The following is a 20,744-nucleotide window of genomic DNA, read 5'->3' on the forward strand; positions in this document are numbered from 1 at the left end:
AATACTAATCATAACAAAAACATTAAACAACGGCTCATTGAACAAGTTTGAACTTATCGCAAAATGTACCTACCTGACTACCTGCTTACAATCTTTCCGCCTCTTTCTCTATGTAACTTTGAATTGTCGAGTGTTGGGCGCCGATGAGTTCGAATTAAATAGCAATGATATTTTCATTCGAATTACCAAGTGTACAAAAATGTATGGATTTAGTTAAATATAAAGAGACTTTGTAGGGACCTCGTGATAACTATTATTAGAGAAGTTCGAATTATCGCAAGTTTGAATTAACGAGAGTCGACTGTAATTAATGTTTTTGATATCACAAATAGGTAACAGTTTGTTTTAATTTAGTTAAATAGTTAAGTATCATCTTGTGGGGAAAAACATATGTTTTTTACATCTGTGACACAATTCACTTAAACAAAAATCTACTTAAAAAATTAAAATCACAAAGTTTATCACTTAACCAAAAGTTAATAATTAAACTACTTACTTACACGTTATATTTCACTACAGGTCCGTCCATATAAGCATAAGTTTTTACGATAACAGCTAGGGTTACCACTTAAAAGTTTAGCGTGGAGTAACTTGCTGCCTCTCCAGAGATATTACGAGCTTGGTTTAGTATGTCGCCTGTCATTATCTCGCATATTGCTAGTGTAAACCATTATACTGGCGTTAAACCTCTTGGGAATTTTATTTAGTTTAGCTCTTCGTACAGATTGCATGATGACAGTTGAATTGCTAAAGTTTTGAACCATTTTTGAACATATAATATGTCGCTTTGGCACTAATCTTTATAATATACCTAGTATAAATAAAATTAGTAAAATTGAATTCAAGAATTTTATTTAAATAGTACTTATACGTTTGTTGGTAAATAGGCCAAAAGCTATCTTATCAAGACACTTCAGAAACAGACAGATGTAGACAGATTTTATTAGTTACCTCGTGAACGAAATCTGGAGATGAAGTAAATTTTCAACGATCAAAGATAAATCCGAGACAATAGAGATTATAATTAGTACTTACTAATTATATCTTTCACCAAAATAATTTTTCAAATCTGACCAGTAGTTCCTGAGATTAGCGCGTTCACACAAACAAACAAACAAACTATCCAGCTTAAGTATAGATTCACAAAAATACAGTCATCAATTCTAATAGTCCTTGCATGTGGCGTGTGAAATTGGCTCCATATAACCATTTATACAACGGTCTAACGATCATTATGATGTAATTTGCGTATCGATGTAACGCTTTTGAAAAACGTTCCAAATTGTTACGAAAAACGTTCCAAATGCTTATGAAAAACGTTCCAAATGGTTATGAAAATGAATGCAATGGTTATGGTAATGGGTTGTGGGGAATCGCTTTCTTGCTTGCCATATGTTTTGGTGTTTGATAATTTGCTTTGTTTGTTTGGAAGCTTAATTTGAATTGCTTTTGAATCATTTGCGGTTAGGTTTTTACTTTTTGGTATAATTTTCTTTATACTGCAATCTGGTCTGCTACTATTTGTTGTTTATTTTTTTTAATGTTTTACGAAACAGAAACGAAACCAAATTGGATGACTAACTTCTAATTGTTTGTATGTTGTTAACTTTATATATTTTTTGAGTGATAATATTTTCCAACGCAATAATTATTTTAAATGTATTTATAACGCTAATATAACATTTTTTATGTAACCATCATGCATAACAACAAAAACATAAAACCTTTTGTTTCATTTAATACATAATGCGTTTTATGCCGTGCCTAGGCAAAAAGGACATTTTCCTGACCTAGCGGTAACAAGTGTACTTAAATAGGTCTAACCAGGTCATTTAGGTGGCACGCGAGTTAGCATGACTAAATTGTGTACGATTTAGAAAAAAGATATAGAAACGCGTGCTGGCGTGGCGACTTTTAATTAAAAAGCTTTACAGCTTCATTTATGTAGGTACTGTTTTTGTATTGTTCCTTTCCCTTACGGACTAATGAATTTTGACGTCCATGATATGACATATGAGAAAGGAAGTTTTGTGATTTTACGTTTGAATCTGGACAGATTTGGATGGATATAAATTTATAAAGAATAGAAAAAATTCGATCACGAGGCGGGACACGAACCCGCATCCTTTCGCGCCATTCCGGGGCGGATGCCTGACCAACTCACCCACTCGTGACCCGCCAGAGCAATCCAATTTATTCTATTCTTTCAATTTTATGTGTCCGAGGGACACACCGCGCGCCATCTATTGAGATGATTAACAACCATCTCAACCAATATGAAACACTTTTCAGTGAATACAATATTGTGACGATGGAACACGACCTTTTTTGTTGAAATTGATATTTTGGTTTAATGGCATTCAAATGCTTTATAAATATAAATTTATAAAGATCCCGCCTCGTGATCGAATTTTTTCTATTCTTTATACTTAAATTTATATTTATAAAGCATTTGAATGCCAAAAAACCAAAATATCAATTTCAACAGATTTGGATGGATTTTTGTGTGGAGATTAATAAAATCTTGGACAAGGATTAAGAGGAAGGACTTGGACAAGGTTAGGTACTTTTTATGTGAAAACAAAACTTTATAGGATAAAATTTGGGGATAGAACTATAACAATGTACCAAATGTGTTACGTCCCTTTTGATATCAAGACGAAGATCAAAACAAAACATGCGTAAACTTACGAGAAACAAAAAGTAATTTTGAACTGATTTTAATGTCCCCAAATATGGTAACATAGCGGGTGGTATGATCCCGAAAAGTCGCCATAAAGTTGGAACTTTATTGGTTCAATTAAGGTGACAGGCGAGATGTTTTTCCCTGTGTAAATACGCCGGTGTCTTTTTGTATCGTAAAATATAATTAAGTCAGTTAATAACAGAGATGTGTGGGCTTTTTAAGGACTTGTTGACTATATTTAAACTATAGCAGCATATCATTTTGTATACTGTTTGACATGCGTGGTTTTAGCGTTGTTTGAAAATAGATGTCATAAATATTTGTTATGAAGAAATATTTTAATAACATTGAGGACGCAAATAAATCAATGTAATTTTTTTATTTTTGGAGTAGATTTTTATGCATAGGTATTAATAGTGATGTGGTGAACATATTTTCTATTAGATAGTAGTAAATCATTGTGAAAGACGAATCGAAAAATTCACACGTCGTTCACAATAGATACTAAAGAGACGTTCAATTATGTTTGTATGCTCTTAATTTTTAAATGAATGTTTGTATGTTCTTTGTCAAATATGCTTGTTCTTCTTATTAAATATTTTTTCATTCTCACAGTAAACGGTGGCTGGAGCGCCTGGGGCGCCTGGACGCAATGCAGATGCAACGGGCGGGTCTCCGGGCAGCGCCGCACCAGGACATGCACGGAGCCCCACCCGCTGAACGGCGGAGCCCCCTGCCAGGGACAGAGCGTGCAGAAGACCTCTGAATGCGTGCTGTGTCAGAGTGGTCAGTATTTTAACGAATTAACTTATTTAAGAGCATACATATTCTGTGTACTACATTCTTGGCTTAGCATTTTAGCTTGAATTAGGATAATTATTGAAGTAGGATTTTCTGTTAATATTATATTATACGAGTACAAGATATATTTGTTTTCTTTTGCTAATACTTTAGCAATACTACGCATTATAAACTAGAGTTCATAATACGTAGACAACAGTAGAAAGAAATATAGCAAGTTGTAAGAACGTACTCAAGTATAATTTATTTGTAAAATAATATGGATTATTACCTTTATGCAAACACAATTGGCACCCATGATGATCTGCATGAGAAAGATAATAATTTTTATGTAATGAACGGAATAATATATTAAGCTTACTTGGGAAAATATGCAGAAACATCCATTAATCCTGCACATACTTAATTCAAACATATTATCCTTAACAAAGTCCGTAACATCAATGCACTTCAATACATAATCTACAAGTCGTTATACAAAGTCATACAGCCCATAGATTGCTTTGCAATAAGTCACTTTCAAATCAAAGGGAAATGCAATTCCCTGTCCGACTTGTATACAAGCTCTCCATAAATATATAGTCATTAGTTTTCTTTGATGACGGAGATATATTCATAATTAGTTTGTGTCTGTGTGTGTGATTTATGATGTGGGCTTGAATCAAAGACCTTTTCATTGTAAGACGCAGGTTATGAGTTATATTAAGTTCCATATCCTATACTATAGGTACATTATTTACTCGTAGGTAATATCTTCATTTAATTTAAGGAAAATTTAAATACCTAGGTACTCCTTATAAAGATAATATCATATACCAAGTTAAAAATAAATTTCATAAAAATACAGAGAAAAGTAAATACCAAAAACATTTTACCGATAAATAATAAGAAAGATAGTACTCTTTTCAAAGGTTATCGAATGTTATCTAGAATAAATATTCAATTAATCTTAAGTAATATGAAATATTATTATATTTTTCTTAGAAATAATTTTGGTAGATTAGAAAAGTGGCTTGTATAACGAAGATCAGCCCATTACTATACCTTTACTTATATTAATGTTTTAACTTTTAACTAATACATTAAATTAATATTTATAATAATTGTCTGGCATTTTTTGTGCTTACCCAAGATGGATACAACATGGATCTTCAAATATATGACAATACGCAACAGTTATTGATTGGTAAGTCTGTTTGTTAATCTCACACTCTGTTCTATGGTCCTTTTCTCAAATGACAAGTAATTTAATAATAATAGTTAAAAAAAACTAAAAAACACGCTTTTTATAAAAAACCGAACTAAAAAATAGAAAATTTTATCAAATTAGTGTATTGTCATCGGTCCTCAATAAATCTACAAAGTTTGAACGAAACTGGCCGTTTAAAGTGGGTCAAAATCACGCCCAAAGAAGTCGGTTACAAACATACAGGTGAAGCTAATATAAAGCGTGTAAAAACTAACACTAAGAAAAAAACGCAAATATAGCCACCGCTATAAACACAGGCTACAAACATCACTTCTAGTAAAAAAAACATGTAGTACGTAATCATCATTTAACCAACCAACTATAAGAATAAAACAAAAGCATTCCCACTTACATTTGTAATGAGCACGTGCTGTACAATTTAACCATATCTTGGATCTGATCATAAAAAACCCCTTTAATTCAGTATAGCGAACGGCGAACAGAGAGGGACTCACACGTGTGGCCCCATGCCGGGCCCCAAATGTAGCAGATGTTTTTAGAATTTGTACGATTGTTTGAGTGATGATTAGATTGCAATTAAGATTATTAGATATAGGTATATCTTAAAATTGACACATTTATACTTACATTTAATTAATAAAATATGTATGTTAAAATTATGTTACACTTAATTAGATCTCGAATCATACTGGACGATACGAACTGTTACAACAGTATTGAGAAAGTAAGATAAACCCTAAAATCTGAAATAATATCAAATATCTAATAATATAATGTAATCAAAAATATTTAGCTGTAGAATAATACATATTCTTTAGGGCTCCATAACTAAGGCCCCACTGACATAGCCGTTCAACTATTAACATCAAAGGGAGAAATATTTCATAGCGATTGTAAAAGTCTGCCGGATGCTGTGAAGTGTTCAACACCGGAGCAAAGATTCTATTGCGTAATCATATTAAGTTTTATACAAATGGCCTGTCAGTTTGTACGTATAACTGAATCTTTATTTTAGGCGAATGTATACTCTCAATTATAAAATAGGTAGGTCCTATGTTATTCACCTATATTGTTTAGTAGTTCTAGTTAATAACAAACTAAAAAAGAATATTTTAATTCTTCGTTTTCGTTTCAGCGAGAAAAATATATTTAGAGCTAAAGAAATGTATGTGAATAATATAATGTTTCAAACGATTTTTTCTACTCTTATCCTTTATTAAACCACAGAACAAAATATTCCCATTTTATATTATCCTGTTCCAATTAAAAATAATTCAAATACAATGTATTCAAGAATCGTGCAATTAAGATTTATAACAAAAGCTCGCTGACCGCTAAATCCGTGTGTATTCAGAGCGTAAACTAGACCAAGCGCGTAGACAATAAAACCTAATCAAGAAGTTTCAGCTCGACGCAGTGCGAATATTGTTCCCACTAATTGCGTACACGTGTGACACACGGCTGTAAAAAACGTCCAATAAATTTTCACGTTCCATTTTGTAAACCAAATTTTGGGAACAGACAAAATATTTAAATTTTTGTGTCGGACAGTGTGAATAAATGTTGTATGAATTAAAGAACGAACTATTTCGTGTTTATTATAATAAATAAAGAGAAATTAATTTTTCAGGTTTCAGATAACAAATGAGGATAAATAACTTACTACTGATTTAAATTGTAAGCATTGATCAGTGAACATTTATGATCTTTCCCTTTGCCACGCTAGGTACTAAAGATTTTTTTAATAAGTATTTTAGCTTAGGTATACGGAGTACGGACATAATCTTAAATCGTAATCAATAGATTTCCAGTAATTCCCTCTATTATTCTGCTATAACGGTAGACACTTATACTACACACAACTATAATTAATATCTTCTCCAATAAAGTACAAAGAAATTCCTTTTATCATTCGTACAAAAATAACAAACGTAACCTCTCTGTCAAGACTTCCGCTACAAGTTCCCTAAAAATTCGTTCCGTCCCATTATGCGCGTACATAATTACAATTTATTTACTTCAAGCTATAAAAACTTAAATATTCCTTCATTCTAACGAACCTCGACTGATTTATGTGTTTTTTAATTAATAAAATATTTGAGAAAAATATTCTCAATACACTCACTTCGGATCACTGTGGCCAGAAAGTAGTTTTTGAATGGGATTGTTTACCTGAATTTAAAAGAATTAATGTTAGGCCTATAACTAAAAAAGGCATTAATAAATTTAGAGATAATATTAATAAAAGCCTGCCCGTACTGAATGATCAATCCTGTCATAATAATCCTTGTGAAATGTTTAAAAATCTTTTTAATTTAGTGCATAATGAATTTGAAAAAATATTTAAAGTTAAATCTTTAAATATTACCAAGGATTTACCATTTAGTAAATGGGCGACACCTAGCATACATAGGTGTAGGATCGTTCTTTATGAGTTATATGGTATGAAGCAATATAATAAAGACCCATCTTTTCTTAATTATGTTAGAAATTACTCAAAAACTTTTAAAATTGTTTGTTTTACTGCGAAGCGTTTGTATATCAGAGATAAAATACGCGACTCCGATAATAAAGTTAAAACAGTTTGGTCTATTATTAATGGTGAAATGGGTAAAAGCAAATCAAGTAATACCATAAAACTTGTTAATAATGGCATGGTTATTGACAAAAATGCTGATGTTGCGCTTGCATTTGAAGATTTCTTTAGTAGTGTCCCTGCTAGCATTACTAATAATTTAAATTCGTCTTCAGCACTTGCAGAGACCTTTTTGAGGGACCATGTTGCGGGGTGCAGCACATTATTTGAATTGCGACACGTAACTGCTAATGATATTGTTACAGCCTTTAAGACACTAAATTTAAAAAATACTTGTGATCTTTGGGGAATGTCCGTAAATTTAGTTAATAATATAATAGAAAATATTGCGAACAATTTAGCTTTTATATTTAATAAGTGTTGTGACTATGGTACATTTCCTAATTTATTAAAGCTTAGTAAAGTTATACCTCTATTTAAGAAAGGCGATCAAGAAGACTGTAACAACTATAGACCTATCTCGATTTTACCAACATTAAGTAAGGTATTCGAAAAGTTAATATTAAACCAATTGACTAGTCACTTTGCATCTAATAATTTGCTGCACACCAAACAGTTTGGTTTCACAAAGGGGCGCTCAACCACAGATGCTGGAGTTGCACTACTAACACATATATATAAGGCATGGGAAAACTCAAAAAATGCTTTGGGGATATTTTGTGACCTCTCCAAGGCATTTGACTGCGTTGAACATTGTACCTTATTGCGTAAACTTAATCACTATGGGATTAAAGGACAAGCTCAGAACCTCATAGCCTCATACCTGCATGATAGGATACAAACTGTAGTTGTTAATGGAGAACGTTCTAGCGGTGCGTCAATTAACATTGGTGTTCCACAGGGATCTATTTTAGGACCCTTCTTGTTCTTGGTATATATCAATGATCTACCTTATTATTTACAGGATAGGTGTGAAATAGTTCTGTTTGCAGATGATACCTCATTAATATTTAATGTGGATAGGCATGACCCAAATGTTGACGAAGTGAACAGTGCTCTTTTACACATATCCGACTGGTTTACTGCTAATAATTTATTATTAAATGCCAAAAAAACAACTTGTGTTGAATTTTTACTACCAAACGTTAAAAAGTTAAGCAGAAATATTACCTTGAACGGGGAGGTATTACACCCTACAGAATCGACTGTATTTCTTGGGTTAACATTGGACGAGAAACTACAGTGGGGAGCCCATGTCAACACCGCTGCAGGTAAGCTCAGTTCAGCAGCATATGCAGTCCGAAAGGTAAGGCATCTCACCGATGAAGATACAGCTAGATTGGTTTATTTCAGCTACTTTCATAGTATTATGTCCTATGGAATTCTACTATGGGGCAGGGCAGCAGATATAGAAACTATATTTATCTTACAGAAAAGAGCCATTCGTTCTATATATAATTTACGTGCTCGGGACTCACTAAGAGATCTCTTTAAGAATACTGGTATCCTTACTGTACCATCACAGTATATATTTAATAATATTTTGCATGTACACAAAAACGCCGACTTACACACAAGAGTAGGAGATAGACACTGTTATGGCACAAGGAACAGAAATAGAATTGAAATGCCATTTTTCCGATTAGCTAAAGTTAAAAATTCATTTATGGGTCAAGGTATACGCTTTTACAATAGAATTCCTCATAATATTAAAGAGTTTAGTAGTTCTAAATTTAAAACTTATATAAAAAATGTACTAGTTCAGAGAGCGTACTACAGTATTCAGGAATATATGGACGATAAAAACCCATGGAGGGTTGTCGCGTAAAAACCACAGGACAGTTCTTTGGCATGTTATTACAATACTTATATGTTGTTACATATGTATTTTGTAAAATTGTAAAACTGACATGATTTAAAAGAGCAACTATGGAGTTTCTTGCCGGTTCTTCTCCGTAGATACTGCTTTCCGAATCGGTGGTAAATTTTAAAATATGTAATGACGTTTCAAAAGTGCTTCTTTAAGAAGTCTAATTGAATAAATAAATGTTTGAGTTTGAGTTTGAATAAGATGTGCATGAGTGTATGCATTAGTGCATACACCTACGTGAGGGTGTGGCGTAAAGATAAAATCTTATGTTGCAAATAAGCAGTTATAGTAGATTTTATATTGGTTTATTTTCATAATTTTGATGCACTGTGCATATGTGACTTATGACTTTTTATCCACGCACAAATTTTCTCTATAAAAGGAAAACATAATATAGAAAAATATCTATCGATCTCATTTGAACAGCTTTAGACGGCATTATAATAACAACTTTTAGAACCAAAATTTATCGTAGATAATAAATAGGCTTTGGTTTTTTTTTCTTGTTTACGTAATTATAATAGTGTTAAATATCCTTACAGAAATAACCAATAGACAATCAGAATATAAGCATAAATAAAAACTACAAATTTTATTTCTAAAAAGTAAAAACATATTATGAGAACGCGATTCATTTAGATTTTCGCAGAACCTACTAATTAATCGTAGCGAACAATAATTTGCAAAGTGCAATTAAAAATAGACCAGTAAACAAAAGCAATTAAAGCTGAACATCGCTTGCAGCGTATGACCTGACCACTATTTTTACAAACAAGTGATTTATCCATCTCTCGTCTTATTTCAATTTTCAATTACGGAGCACTATACCGTGTTTTCTTGTTTGTATTGTAGCAATTATTTGTATGAAATGGTTATTCTTTACTACGAATGATTTTATTGTAACCAGTGCGATATTGTTAGGATAATATAATGAGATACCTTTGGTTTAATATTTTTTCTCCGCCTGGTCGAGGTATATTTTGTAATACTTTGTACTTACTAAGTAAGTATACTTATTGTACTAAGTAAGTATTCTTGTTAGCCATAACTCGATTATGTGCAGAATAATATGTACTTGTTAGGAAGATGTATGATTACGGTTCTAGGGCTGTCACATTTCACAATTATAATATACAATACCTACATTACTAACCATATTTATGGTAGAGCAATTAAGATCTTATAACATAAAATTTGTTCGATCACTACGTCTATATTTTTTTCACTACGCCCTTTTTCACATGAACAATGTTAATTAATATAGTATAATAACTAAAATAATTTAATTCCCTAATTAAAATATATCTAAATCACTACCTCTGACAAATAAAGTAATTTTTAAACAAGATTACATCTTCGTGGAAACAAATTACTAACATCGTTAATCATAATAAACACAATAATCCCCAAAATCGTGTTCAAAACTACATAATCCATACTTAACTAATTATAACTTTATTGAAATAAATAGCCGTCGATACATCGGTTACTTATATCGCTGATATCAAATTCGCAAATGGGCCGATAGCGTGAGCCGGTTTAATGAAATTGCAATTGACTCGATCAATTTCGTTTTATTGTTATATTTTTATAAGCGGAATTGGTTTTATCAAATTAAGGTGTACGCTTACGGATTATTGCGGGCTTTATATCTCATTTTGTTATTGTGAGGTAATTCTTTGCAAGTTTTATCTTGGTTGCGTCGTATGTTAATAATCGACGAAAGTTTTATACTTATTAGTACCTAAATGTTTTAAATTTATATTTATAAAATTCCAGATACAAATATACATGTCATATAACCGTCGCGTCGTTTAAACATGTGTCTCATACAATAAAGAGATTGCGACATTAAAACGTTTAATAGGTTACTCTTATCCCAAAGTTATTCCTTTGACGATAAAACAACATACTTTATTCACGAGACATTGTTGTGCGAATATAACCAAAAACGACGGCAAATTGAATTATATACAGGCTTTTATCTCGCAAAAATAACGTAGTAAACGAAGGCCCTACATATTTAATAAGGATCTTGGTCTAACGTTATGTATAAATGTTAGAACACTGATTATAACAAGCCTGTTATGAATATTAAATGCCGCGTAATATTTTCTTCATCCCTTGTACATATTTGCGGACGGTATTCTGAATTACCTACAGTGATGTATGTCGCAGGGAGAAAGGTTTTAATATTGATAATCATACGTTTTATCATAATATTACCTAGTCCGAGTCGGCTGTATTGGTTTTGGACTCTGTATGTCACCAATTATAGGCCTCTGCTTTTACCTTAATCTTTTGAAAAATAGCTTTGATATCCTATATAAACCTCTGTCTGCTATCTTTCTAAAGAATATTTAAGCAAGAAAGATTTCATTTGGGTTGAACAATACCTGTATGAGAATAATGTAACTTGCTACTGGTGAAGCTGTTCAAAATCGGTCCCAGGGTTTCGGAACAAACAAAATTATCTTTCCTCTTCATCTCAGTACGTATACATTATTATAGATCAATCGCTAATTGGCATTTCCTGGACACTATGGGAGAAAGCGCTGAGTCATACAGGTTGTCGTAGTTTGGGAGACTTCACTAGAAATAAAGAAACATGTACTAACACACACGCACACATAAATTATAAATAAAACCGGCTAAGTGCGAGTAGAACTCGCGCACGCATCTTCAAAAATTATTGACTTTTTTTGTATTAACCCCCTGAAATACTTGTTTTATTCTGCTTTTTTAGTTTTTATTTAAGTGGCTACAAAAACATCATAACAGATAAGGAGTAGGTAATGATTACGAAGTAACTTTTTAGTAGGTAGGTAATATGTGGTATTCGTGATAAGGTTCCCGTTTTTAGCCTTAGATACCTACCCTACCGAAAACGCATTACCACAATTTATAATTTCCCTCACAGCATCACCAGGATCCGGCCGATGGGGCAGCTGGACGGAGTGGTCGGAGTGCGGCTCGGACTGCCGGCAGTCGCGGCGGCGCGCGTGCGCGGGAGACGCGTGCTCCGGCGCTCAGGTGCAGCACGCGGACTGCATCGGGGACTTCTGTGGCGTGCACGGAGGTAGGTTAATTTTGAAGAAGAGTAAGGGTGAAAAAAAATGTGTGCGTGTACTAGTGTACACACGTAAGAAGTGAAACTTCTTTATGACCTTATTTTTCAAAAAAAAATTTACTATATATGCAACTTTACAGAAATACGTCGAATCACGCGTGGTAGGGATAAGAAAAAGATGGCGCATAACGGGAAAGTGTCACGCGTAACGAAAAAATGTTACACTTAATTTTTTTCCAACCCCGATAAAGAAGGTTCACTTCAAAAATTTGAAGAAACATGAAAAACTTTAACATAAGTGTTCCATAGCCACGCATAGCCAACTGAATAAAGTTTGCCTTATGCTGTCTATAATACTATAATACGGAAACATTCAAAGCATTATAGTGAATAATGTAATGTACACCACAGCACGCATCCATAGCACACATCGATAGCACGCGTTTTTCCATATAAAAACGTATTTTAGCTAAAGCCGTTTCCACCATTGCTAAGGTATGTGTATCAACAAATATGATTGGTGGATATCAAACGCATCCAACGTAGCATATCGATGCCGTTTTTCCGCCAATCTCTGGTGGAAAAACACCCATAAACAATAGACATGATTGTTTTCTATAATATCCCTGAAAATAACTCCATAATTACCAGCTAATATACTTTACCAAATACTACAGCAAATAAAAAGCGGCATTTCCAGTCAATGAAAATGTATAATTAATTGAAACGTGTAAACCCAAAACAACTCACGAATTTTTCATGCATTTGTGAAAGGCTCAAATAAAAACTGGGTCATGTATAATAAATGCAGGAAATTCATTCGCTGTAGTACTCATGATATTCTGTGTTCTTGACTCATTAAATTTTGATGTAGGTTGTACTGGAATAAAATAAAACTAAGTGTGAGCTTTTTTTTTGTATGTGAAAGTACAGTAGAGGTTATTCAATGCTGCGTCTGTACTAGAATTTATCAAATCGGTAGATTCACTTAAAACAAACAATTTGATAAAATTATAAACGAATCCTAGTGAAAATAACAAATACGATACGCAACAAAAAAACTATTAGTGCTCAGCCGACTGTATGTAGGTACGTACGAAAAAATTCAGTTGAAGAAATACCATACGCCAATTATGAATTCGGTGACAGTATAAGTTTAATATAACCATAATTATTTTTATTACAGACATTAAATTAATCCAACCGAACGAATACACTCTTAACCGTTGCTTTGCCGCAGCAACGCCTTGAAAAGTGCTCTTTGAAGTCAGTTACAGCTTTACCTAACCTGCTTGTAAACTCTTTAAACGAGGTCAGATATAAACCAACTAAAATCAAGACACTAACAAAAGTTTCCAAATAGAAGTGGAAGTTTAAATTATAGTTGGCCGGGTTATAAATATCTCACAATTCACGTAATTGTTGTGGGTGCTGACTATTACTACTTTAACTGTTATTATAGTTTTAACTTTTGATTCAATTATTCTGAATATACGAAATTGACAATAGCCATATATATTAAAGGAAACTACAAACCTCGGTCTTCCGTAATTAGCATATACTAGCTGCACAAGAAAGGGGATGAACTCCAGTCTCCATCGCACTAATTGCATCCACCAAAATATATTTAACATGACATCTCGCCTCCAAACAGAACTTAGGACATGAGAAATTTGAACTTCTGCTTATAATTCGCTGTCACAAGATCGGGCAAGTTATGAAACTTCCAGGGACATGTTAATTAAGCCGATTCTATGAAAGGCACACGGTTCCAGCCAGATGCCGAGTTAAAAATAAACTTCCTTTTCCGCGCTCATAACTATGAAATGTTACACGGTCTTCATAACAGGCTATCGGTAACCCCGAGCCACCAGCGTATTTAGATCCATCGTACCTTCCGTCAGCAGTCTAAATTTTATGGACCGAATTACACGATAAGGCTCACAAAGGGTCCGTCTTTGGGCGGCCGCGTTAAAAAGATTCAAAAGATACTCAATTCGGGCACTGTGACCATCTGGGTCGGATCATACCGTCTAAATATAGACAGGCCTAAAATTTTATGGTGCACTTACGTAACATTGACTTAGACATTCATATCTTAATGCTTTTGCAGCTAAATTGGACAGTATCCCATTTTATTTTGAAGTAAACAAGTTTTATTAAGATCGTTAGTACGAAATGTTAGGCTTAGAAGATACGCCGTATAAAGATTTCGATCTCGTTTTACGAATGATCGTACTTTCGCATACGATGATAACTAACCTTAATGCATGTGGGAGCTTCTGTATGTACTTTATTTATTTACAAGTTCTTTGAAATTAAGTCCTTTTAAGCTTGAATAAAACAATACGACATGTTTTGTGTATACATTCCACGCTGTTTTATATTTCACGTTAATATTACAAAAACCATTTAATATTCTATCATGTGATATGGAGAAGTCGTGATTGTTTACCGCGTCCATTTACAAAATATCAATCACCATTTAATATTTAATGACAAACTCCCCTGGCGGCCGACCAATACACCAAATGGAATGATCAATCCATATTTTGTTCACAATGTCAATATATCATCCTTGGCCCCTGCTGATTTCGTTTCAATTTCCTATCCTGTTTATCGATTCGATATATTCCCTAAAGCTGCATTCGGTTAACCTCCAAACCGCACTTTCTTTTCACGCTATATAAATCTGAATCTGTCATATTTGCGTATAAATTGCTTTTGTTTATCTTTTCCTCGAGATTGATCGTTATTTATAGCTCATCATATTTCAGGGGTTTATTTTTCGCGTATTATTTATCGGCGAAATTTCTGTAGCATTCATCTATCAAAATTCGCGAAACACGATCGCTTTTATCACTTGTAATGTGATGGAATTTGTAAAATCTTTTCGTTCCTTACAAATCTGGTGAAATAAATTCGCAGCGAATGGAGCGAATTATAAATTTATTCCGTGATGAAATATTTCTAGAAATCTCTGTGGAATTATAAAAGTTATATCGAATGAATATGAGGTTTACATACATGTGGGATTCACAGCTAATTCAACACGAGCATCAGTGAATTGGCCACATGAAAGGTGAGCGTTGAATGAAGAACTGGAAGAGGACTATTCATTTGCACTGGAACTCTGCCCTCTTCATTAGCCTAATTGCTCACATACAAAGGGGAAATGGTGAAATTTTATAGTCGCTTCATCTTTTATTATCCAAACACTGGGTAGTGAAATGCTTTCTAACCTTTTTAATCAATGATAGATTAATAGATGTTATTTCCGTATCAGTTGATAGGGAAATAAAATTACACATTTGTATAACTTGGTGACAATTATTTCTCAAATCTATCAAATGTATACTTTTACAAGTTACGATATGAAGTTGAACAGCTTACTATTATAGTCGTTATTGTTGCTTTTATGTAAAATCATCGAAAGTGAATCAATGTTTATAAAACTCTAAAGGACTTTAATTATCTTCGACTAATGAGAGAGTAAGAAACTTACTTTAATCTAGTATGACATATGCGACTGATTTGTTAGTATGCTGACGATGCCCATTATTTGCATTAGAATATTTACGTCTACCATTACATAAATTCAACGTTAGCATTCGAACATTCATTATTGTCTCGCGAATAAATATCGCGCTAATGATTTTGTATTTCTTCAAGTACAAGTGTTTGCAATAACGACGTGATAAAGTATGGCAATGATATAAATATGCGTATGGCATGTCTCAGGCGGAAACTGAAATGACTGGGGAACACTAATAACTATAAATAGTAATGATATTATGTGGCATAGGTGTACGAACTTTTCCCATTGACTTGGATGGTTTAAGAGAATATGCATTGTCTTTGTGACAATTGAAATGGTATATTCTGAACATATACATACCTTTAGTTGATAACTACGAATGCGTTTTAAATTTTTAACGAACTATGCAGAAGGCAGGGGCAGATGTACTTGTACATCTGCTGTAAGTTATTTACGATCAAATAGTAATTATTATTGTATAACAAATTATGGAATGTGAATTAAATGTAACACCATTTTTGTGATATGTAATTTAAAATGCGTATCAAAACTTGACATATTAGGTACATATACTACTACTACTTCCTAAAAAACAATGAAATAATACAAAATTGTTAATCTTTTTTCTAAATCTATTTACCAAATCTATCAATGCAATTACGTTAACACCAAATGCTATTTACTTTTATTAAATACATACAACTACCTACATACATGTCAAACACACAGCACTTGCAAACACGGATGCGTACTGCAATTCTCATTACTGGAGGTGGACTCCGTAAATGATTTGTTGTGATTTCGCCGAGCCAACTCAGCGGGCGATCGCTGCATCCAAACTCTGCGAACCTCTACCCCACTATATCCTCTATGATTAATAGCCTTAGTGCCACATTCGCGTGCACGCAGAAGAATTTAATTCCACCAGGCCTCCTACCACGTTATGGCCAACAAGGGTTTGTCGATTGGATTCTGTATCTCCAATCTCTGCATTGGACTCATACGACTGGCACTGACAAATGTTTACACTGTACAAATTTCAATATTAACCCCCGAATGTCGACGGGGTGCATCAGACCCGAGTTTTATTTTTGCTATTAACTTTTTACTGCGCCCAAGGAAATTGAATTCTCATATCAATTTGTCTGAACAACGACTTGGTGAAAGCATGACGTAAATTATGTATTTGATTTATACATTGTTTGCGGTATGATTTGTGTTGTTTATTTCTTGGCGGGTAATAGCGACTTACTGCTGGGTAATAATTTGCGTCCTATAGCAAACAGAAATGCTTTATTGCAGGCTGCTATAAAATGACGCCTCCAATATGCTTTCATAATAAATTGGCCTTTAGTGTAAGTATATTTATTTTAATATTTATTTATTAACAATAAACAATTTTATTGATACAAATATCTTACTGGATACTCATGACTCAAGAACCAAGACAAATAGAGTTGACATTTAATGAAAATAAATAAACAGTTTTCAGCCATTCGCAAATGGTCCACTTAACCATCATCAAAATCAAGGATCAAATCGAAACCCCGGGTCCCTAACACCCCTTTACTATGTCACAGCTTAAGCCAGCAGTCACAGGTTAATCGGATAAGCTAACGCAAATTAATTCCAACAGCGTTTTATGACGTTTAGTTAACGGCCGAGTGCACCCGAGAGACGGATGTATTATATATCTTATGCGGATATAAACTTATGTTTATATTGGAGATTTATGAACATCATGACCACGTTGCGTCACGCGTGCGTACTTAATGGTGCTACGGACGGACAATTTGTGGTTTTTATATGTAAATATTTAATTTATGGCGCATAAAGTCGTGTTCTTCAATAACTGAGTGGCACTTAGTGAGTTTCGTATCTGTTAATAATAGTTTCGGATTGTTAGTGAGCCCTTTTGATACGTAATTTGGTAATGTTAGATTTATAGCCCGGAACGTGGAATAGTACAAACCTTTCTAATAAATCTTGTGTGCAATATTGAATAGATTTAATACAAATTACAAAATTTTAATAGCTTACAGTAGGTTGTGTAGTTGTGTTAATTATATTATATGCAATGTTTTACTTTCTTAGCCTTTGTAGCTTCTACATTTTCCAATCATAAAATATCAAATTTCTAATTGAATATAACATGAATTACTTATACGCAAATCCTCCGTAAAGTTTAAAAGCGCAGTTTAAACCTCAAATATTTAAAGTTTAAACTCAAAAAGAATTCATTCATCGCGGCTTAAAATCTATGCACAACCGCAGTAAGTCACCTCATTTCTATTTAGCAGAAAATTGCTCCAAAAACCATACGACCTGCCGTGTATTGAATCGCAGTATGTGGGTCAAACGTGGTTCGGCTGACAATGTGCGAATATGTACGAAATGTAACTTAGTACGTACAGAAATGCATATTTTGTATGTGTTTTTGTGGTTTGTTAAATGCAATATAACGGTGCATTTACATCAAAAGAGCGAATGCTCATTCTAACCCCACTATGTCAAATTATTTTAGTGTAAACAGGCTAATCGTAGAGCATTCTTTCCTTGTTCAATGCGTTCGAAAAGATTCTATGCAATGTTCTAATACGGAACAGTGAACAACACTGAATACGAGTTTTCGTTTACACTAAAAGATCACCAAAGAGTGCTCTAGCTCTAGCTCTATGTTCGTTTGATATACATCCACCATAATGCATATATTTTTATGCTCTATGTAAGTGAGCTGTATATATTGTTATGCTCTTTTGGTAGTTGGGGTTGAATGGACGCGTCTTTTAAGGAGATGTGTATTATGGGTGTTATTTAGAATATCTAACTATTATTTGCTATTTAAAGTGGAAAATACTAATGGTAAGCTTTAAGAATTTATAAATAACTTGGTTTATTCAAATATACATTTGACTGTAATACATGCAATCAGTTTCGTTGCTCTAACTATACCGACGAACAAATTACGAAACAGTGGTGAAAATTAAAGAACTTTCATCTACTTCATGATTTTTTCTACTGCACAAAAACAAACACAACTCATGTTCCCACAATATCACAACCATTATTCAAATCTATGAGCTAAATTAAGACCAACCTGTAAGTTTCCGATAAAAATCTAGCCTCCGGCTGTACAAGATTCCCATCTTTTTATACAGGTAAAAAGCGGAAATATAATTTAGGTCACTAACGATCCTATCGATGTCTCGATAATCGTTTTTAGATTACGATCTCGGTAAATTATACCTTCGCTTGTTTAATTGCATCGATATAGACTGGAATGATGACTTTATTTAGAACTGGTTTATAGTTTTGAATGATATTGGGTAGCTAGAAGTTATTTACGTCTCCTTAATGGGTATATTTTGAGAAACATTATCGACTCTAGTAAAAGTGATATTTTCTGAAGTCCCATGTCCCCTACTAGGGTAAGGGGCAGATGCATTATACATCTGTTTTACTGATAGATTTTCTTTAGGGATAAGTAGGTGATCAGCCTTTGTCTTACCAGACCGAGACATTTTTTTCTTCGTCTCCACCGGGAATCGAACCCAGGACATCTCGGTGCTACGCTCACGCGTCAACCACTACACCAAGGAGGCAGTCAAAAGTGAAATAAAAATTCCAACATTAGTCATTTAATATTCTTCGACAATACCTAATACCTATAATTATACGTATCCAAAATTATATTATATTATATTGTTATTACTTATTGCTTGCTTATATCGACTTCATTTCAAGGTTAACACATAGATATTATATACTACCCATAAACTTGACCAAAAATATTGTCTCCTATATATATATATATATATATATATAACTTATCCTTTATATTTATTGTATATCTATTTATTATTATTTATAATTTTATTAATTTAATTTTTTTATTTTATTTATCTTATTTCATACTCCTTCCATCTTAGAGGCGCAAACTAGTCATGTGGGTATCTGGCAGAATTACCAGCGTTGTGGAGTTTGCCTCTGCAACATTATGCTGAGCCAGGGCCTTTTTGCAGCTACAATGCAAGTTTGATATAATTAATGTTAGATATAATTCGATTGTTATCATATATTTTATTTTTGTAATTTTATGTATTTTTTGATGGTGTCTTAGAATGTATAAGCTTATCATTGTGTTGTTTGGTTGCAATAAATCTTTTTTTGTATTGTATTGTAAATACAAAATCATCCAATAGCGTGTTAAAATGACTTGCTGATGCACTTTGCTATATAAATTATGTTTTTTGTCTTAAAAATGTTATTCTCATGAATTGTGCTTGATATTAGAAGTACATTAGAATAATTTATTCATAAAACTACTGCTTAATAGTGTTTCGAAACAAGTCTTGAATTTTTTCATTGGGTGTTCTTCGGCTTCAATAACATTTTTCTTCTGATTACCTGTCAGTTTTGGTTTACGGTGATTGCTTCAATTGATTTCTGCATTAGCTTTGAAAATCGATGTGTTTACGAATCAAGAAAGATTGTTTAGGCTTGGTCTATTTTTGAATAATGTGTAACTATGGAATCGAAGCAAAGGATTTCTTAGTATCTTGGTATATATAGGTTCCAAGGACAAATCTGTTAGAGGGGTATATTTTAAAATAGTAAATGCCCATTGTCCCCTCGATGTTTTGGTTATAAAGACCTAACAGTTATAACTGTGTCTGGCCGTAACGCCTCCTTGGTGCGTTCGGTAAAATTGGTAAACGACTTGCTCGCTCTGCTACCCGAGACAGATTTATTTAATACGTCCTTAAATATGTATAAATCGAATGTTTTTAAATTCTTAAGTCGATAATTAATGAAAATTGTATTCTGTTTTTATTATTTTTTTCAAACTAAACATGCATGCATTCAACAATGCTTTGGGGTAAAACCGTTTAATTACTTGTTATTATGAAATAAATAAATAAACGAAGAATTGTTTCTTTCAGTTCAATGACTTGGAATAAGTTGCTAGATCATTTGACATTCTTGTTGATGACCGTAGTAAATCTCAAGAAAACTTTATTAAAAAGAAAAAG

General features: G+C 33.0%; 1 protein-coding gene across 1 annotated transcript in view; it reads left to right on the forward strand.

Moving 5' to 3' along the window:
- The window catches only part of LOC149904328 (netrin receptor UNC5B-like), a 69,522-nt gene that overhangs the window by 41,147 nt on the left and 7,631 nt on the right, over positions 1 to 20,744 (forward strand). Inside the window, exons 6-7 of the mRNA XM_090106889.1 lie at positions 3,302 to 3,472; positions 12,024 to 12,182. Coding sequence (XP_089963015.1) covers positions 3,302 to 3,472; positions 12,024 to 12,182 — 330 coding nt within the window. The remainder of the gene's footprint in view (positions 1 to 3,301; positions 3,473 to 12,023; positions 12,183 to 20,744) is intronic.

Source organism: Colias eurytheme, chromosome 11 (genome assembly GCF_061535395.1).
Source record: "Colias eurytheme isolate Ceu_HAF_F1 chromosome 11, ilColEury1 Martin Lab GWU primary, whole genome shotgun sequence".
NCBI classification, from domain to species: Eukaryota; Metazoa; Arthropoda; class Insecta; order Lepidoptera; family Pieridae; genus Colias; species Colias eurytheme.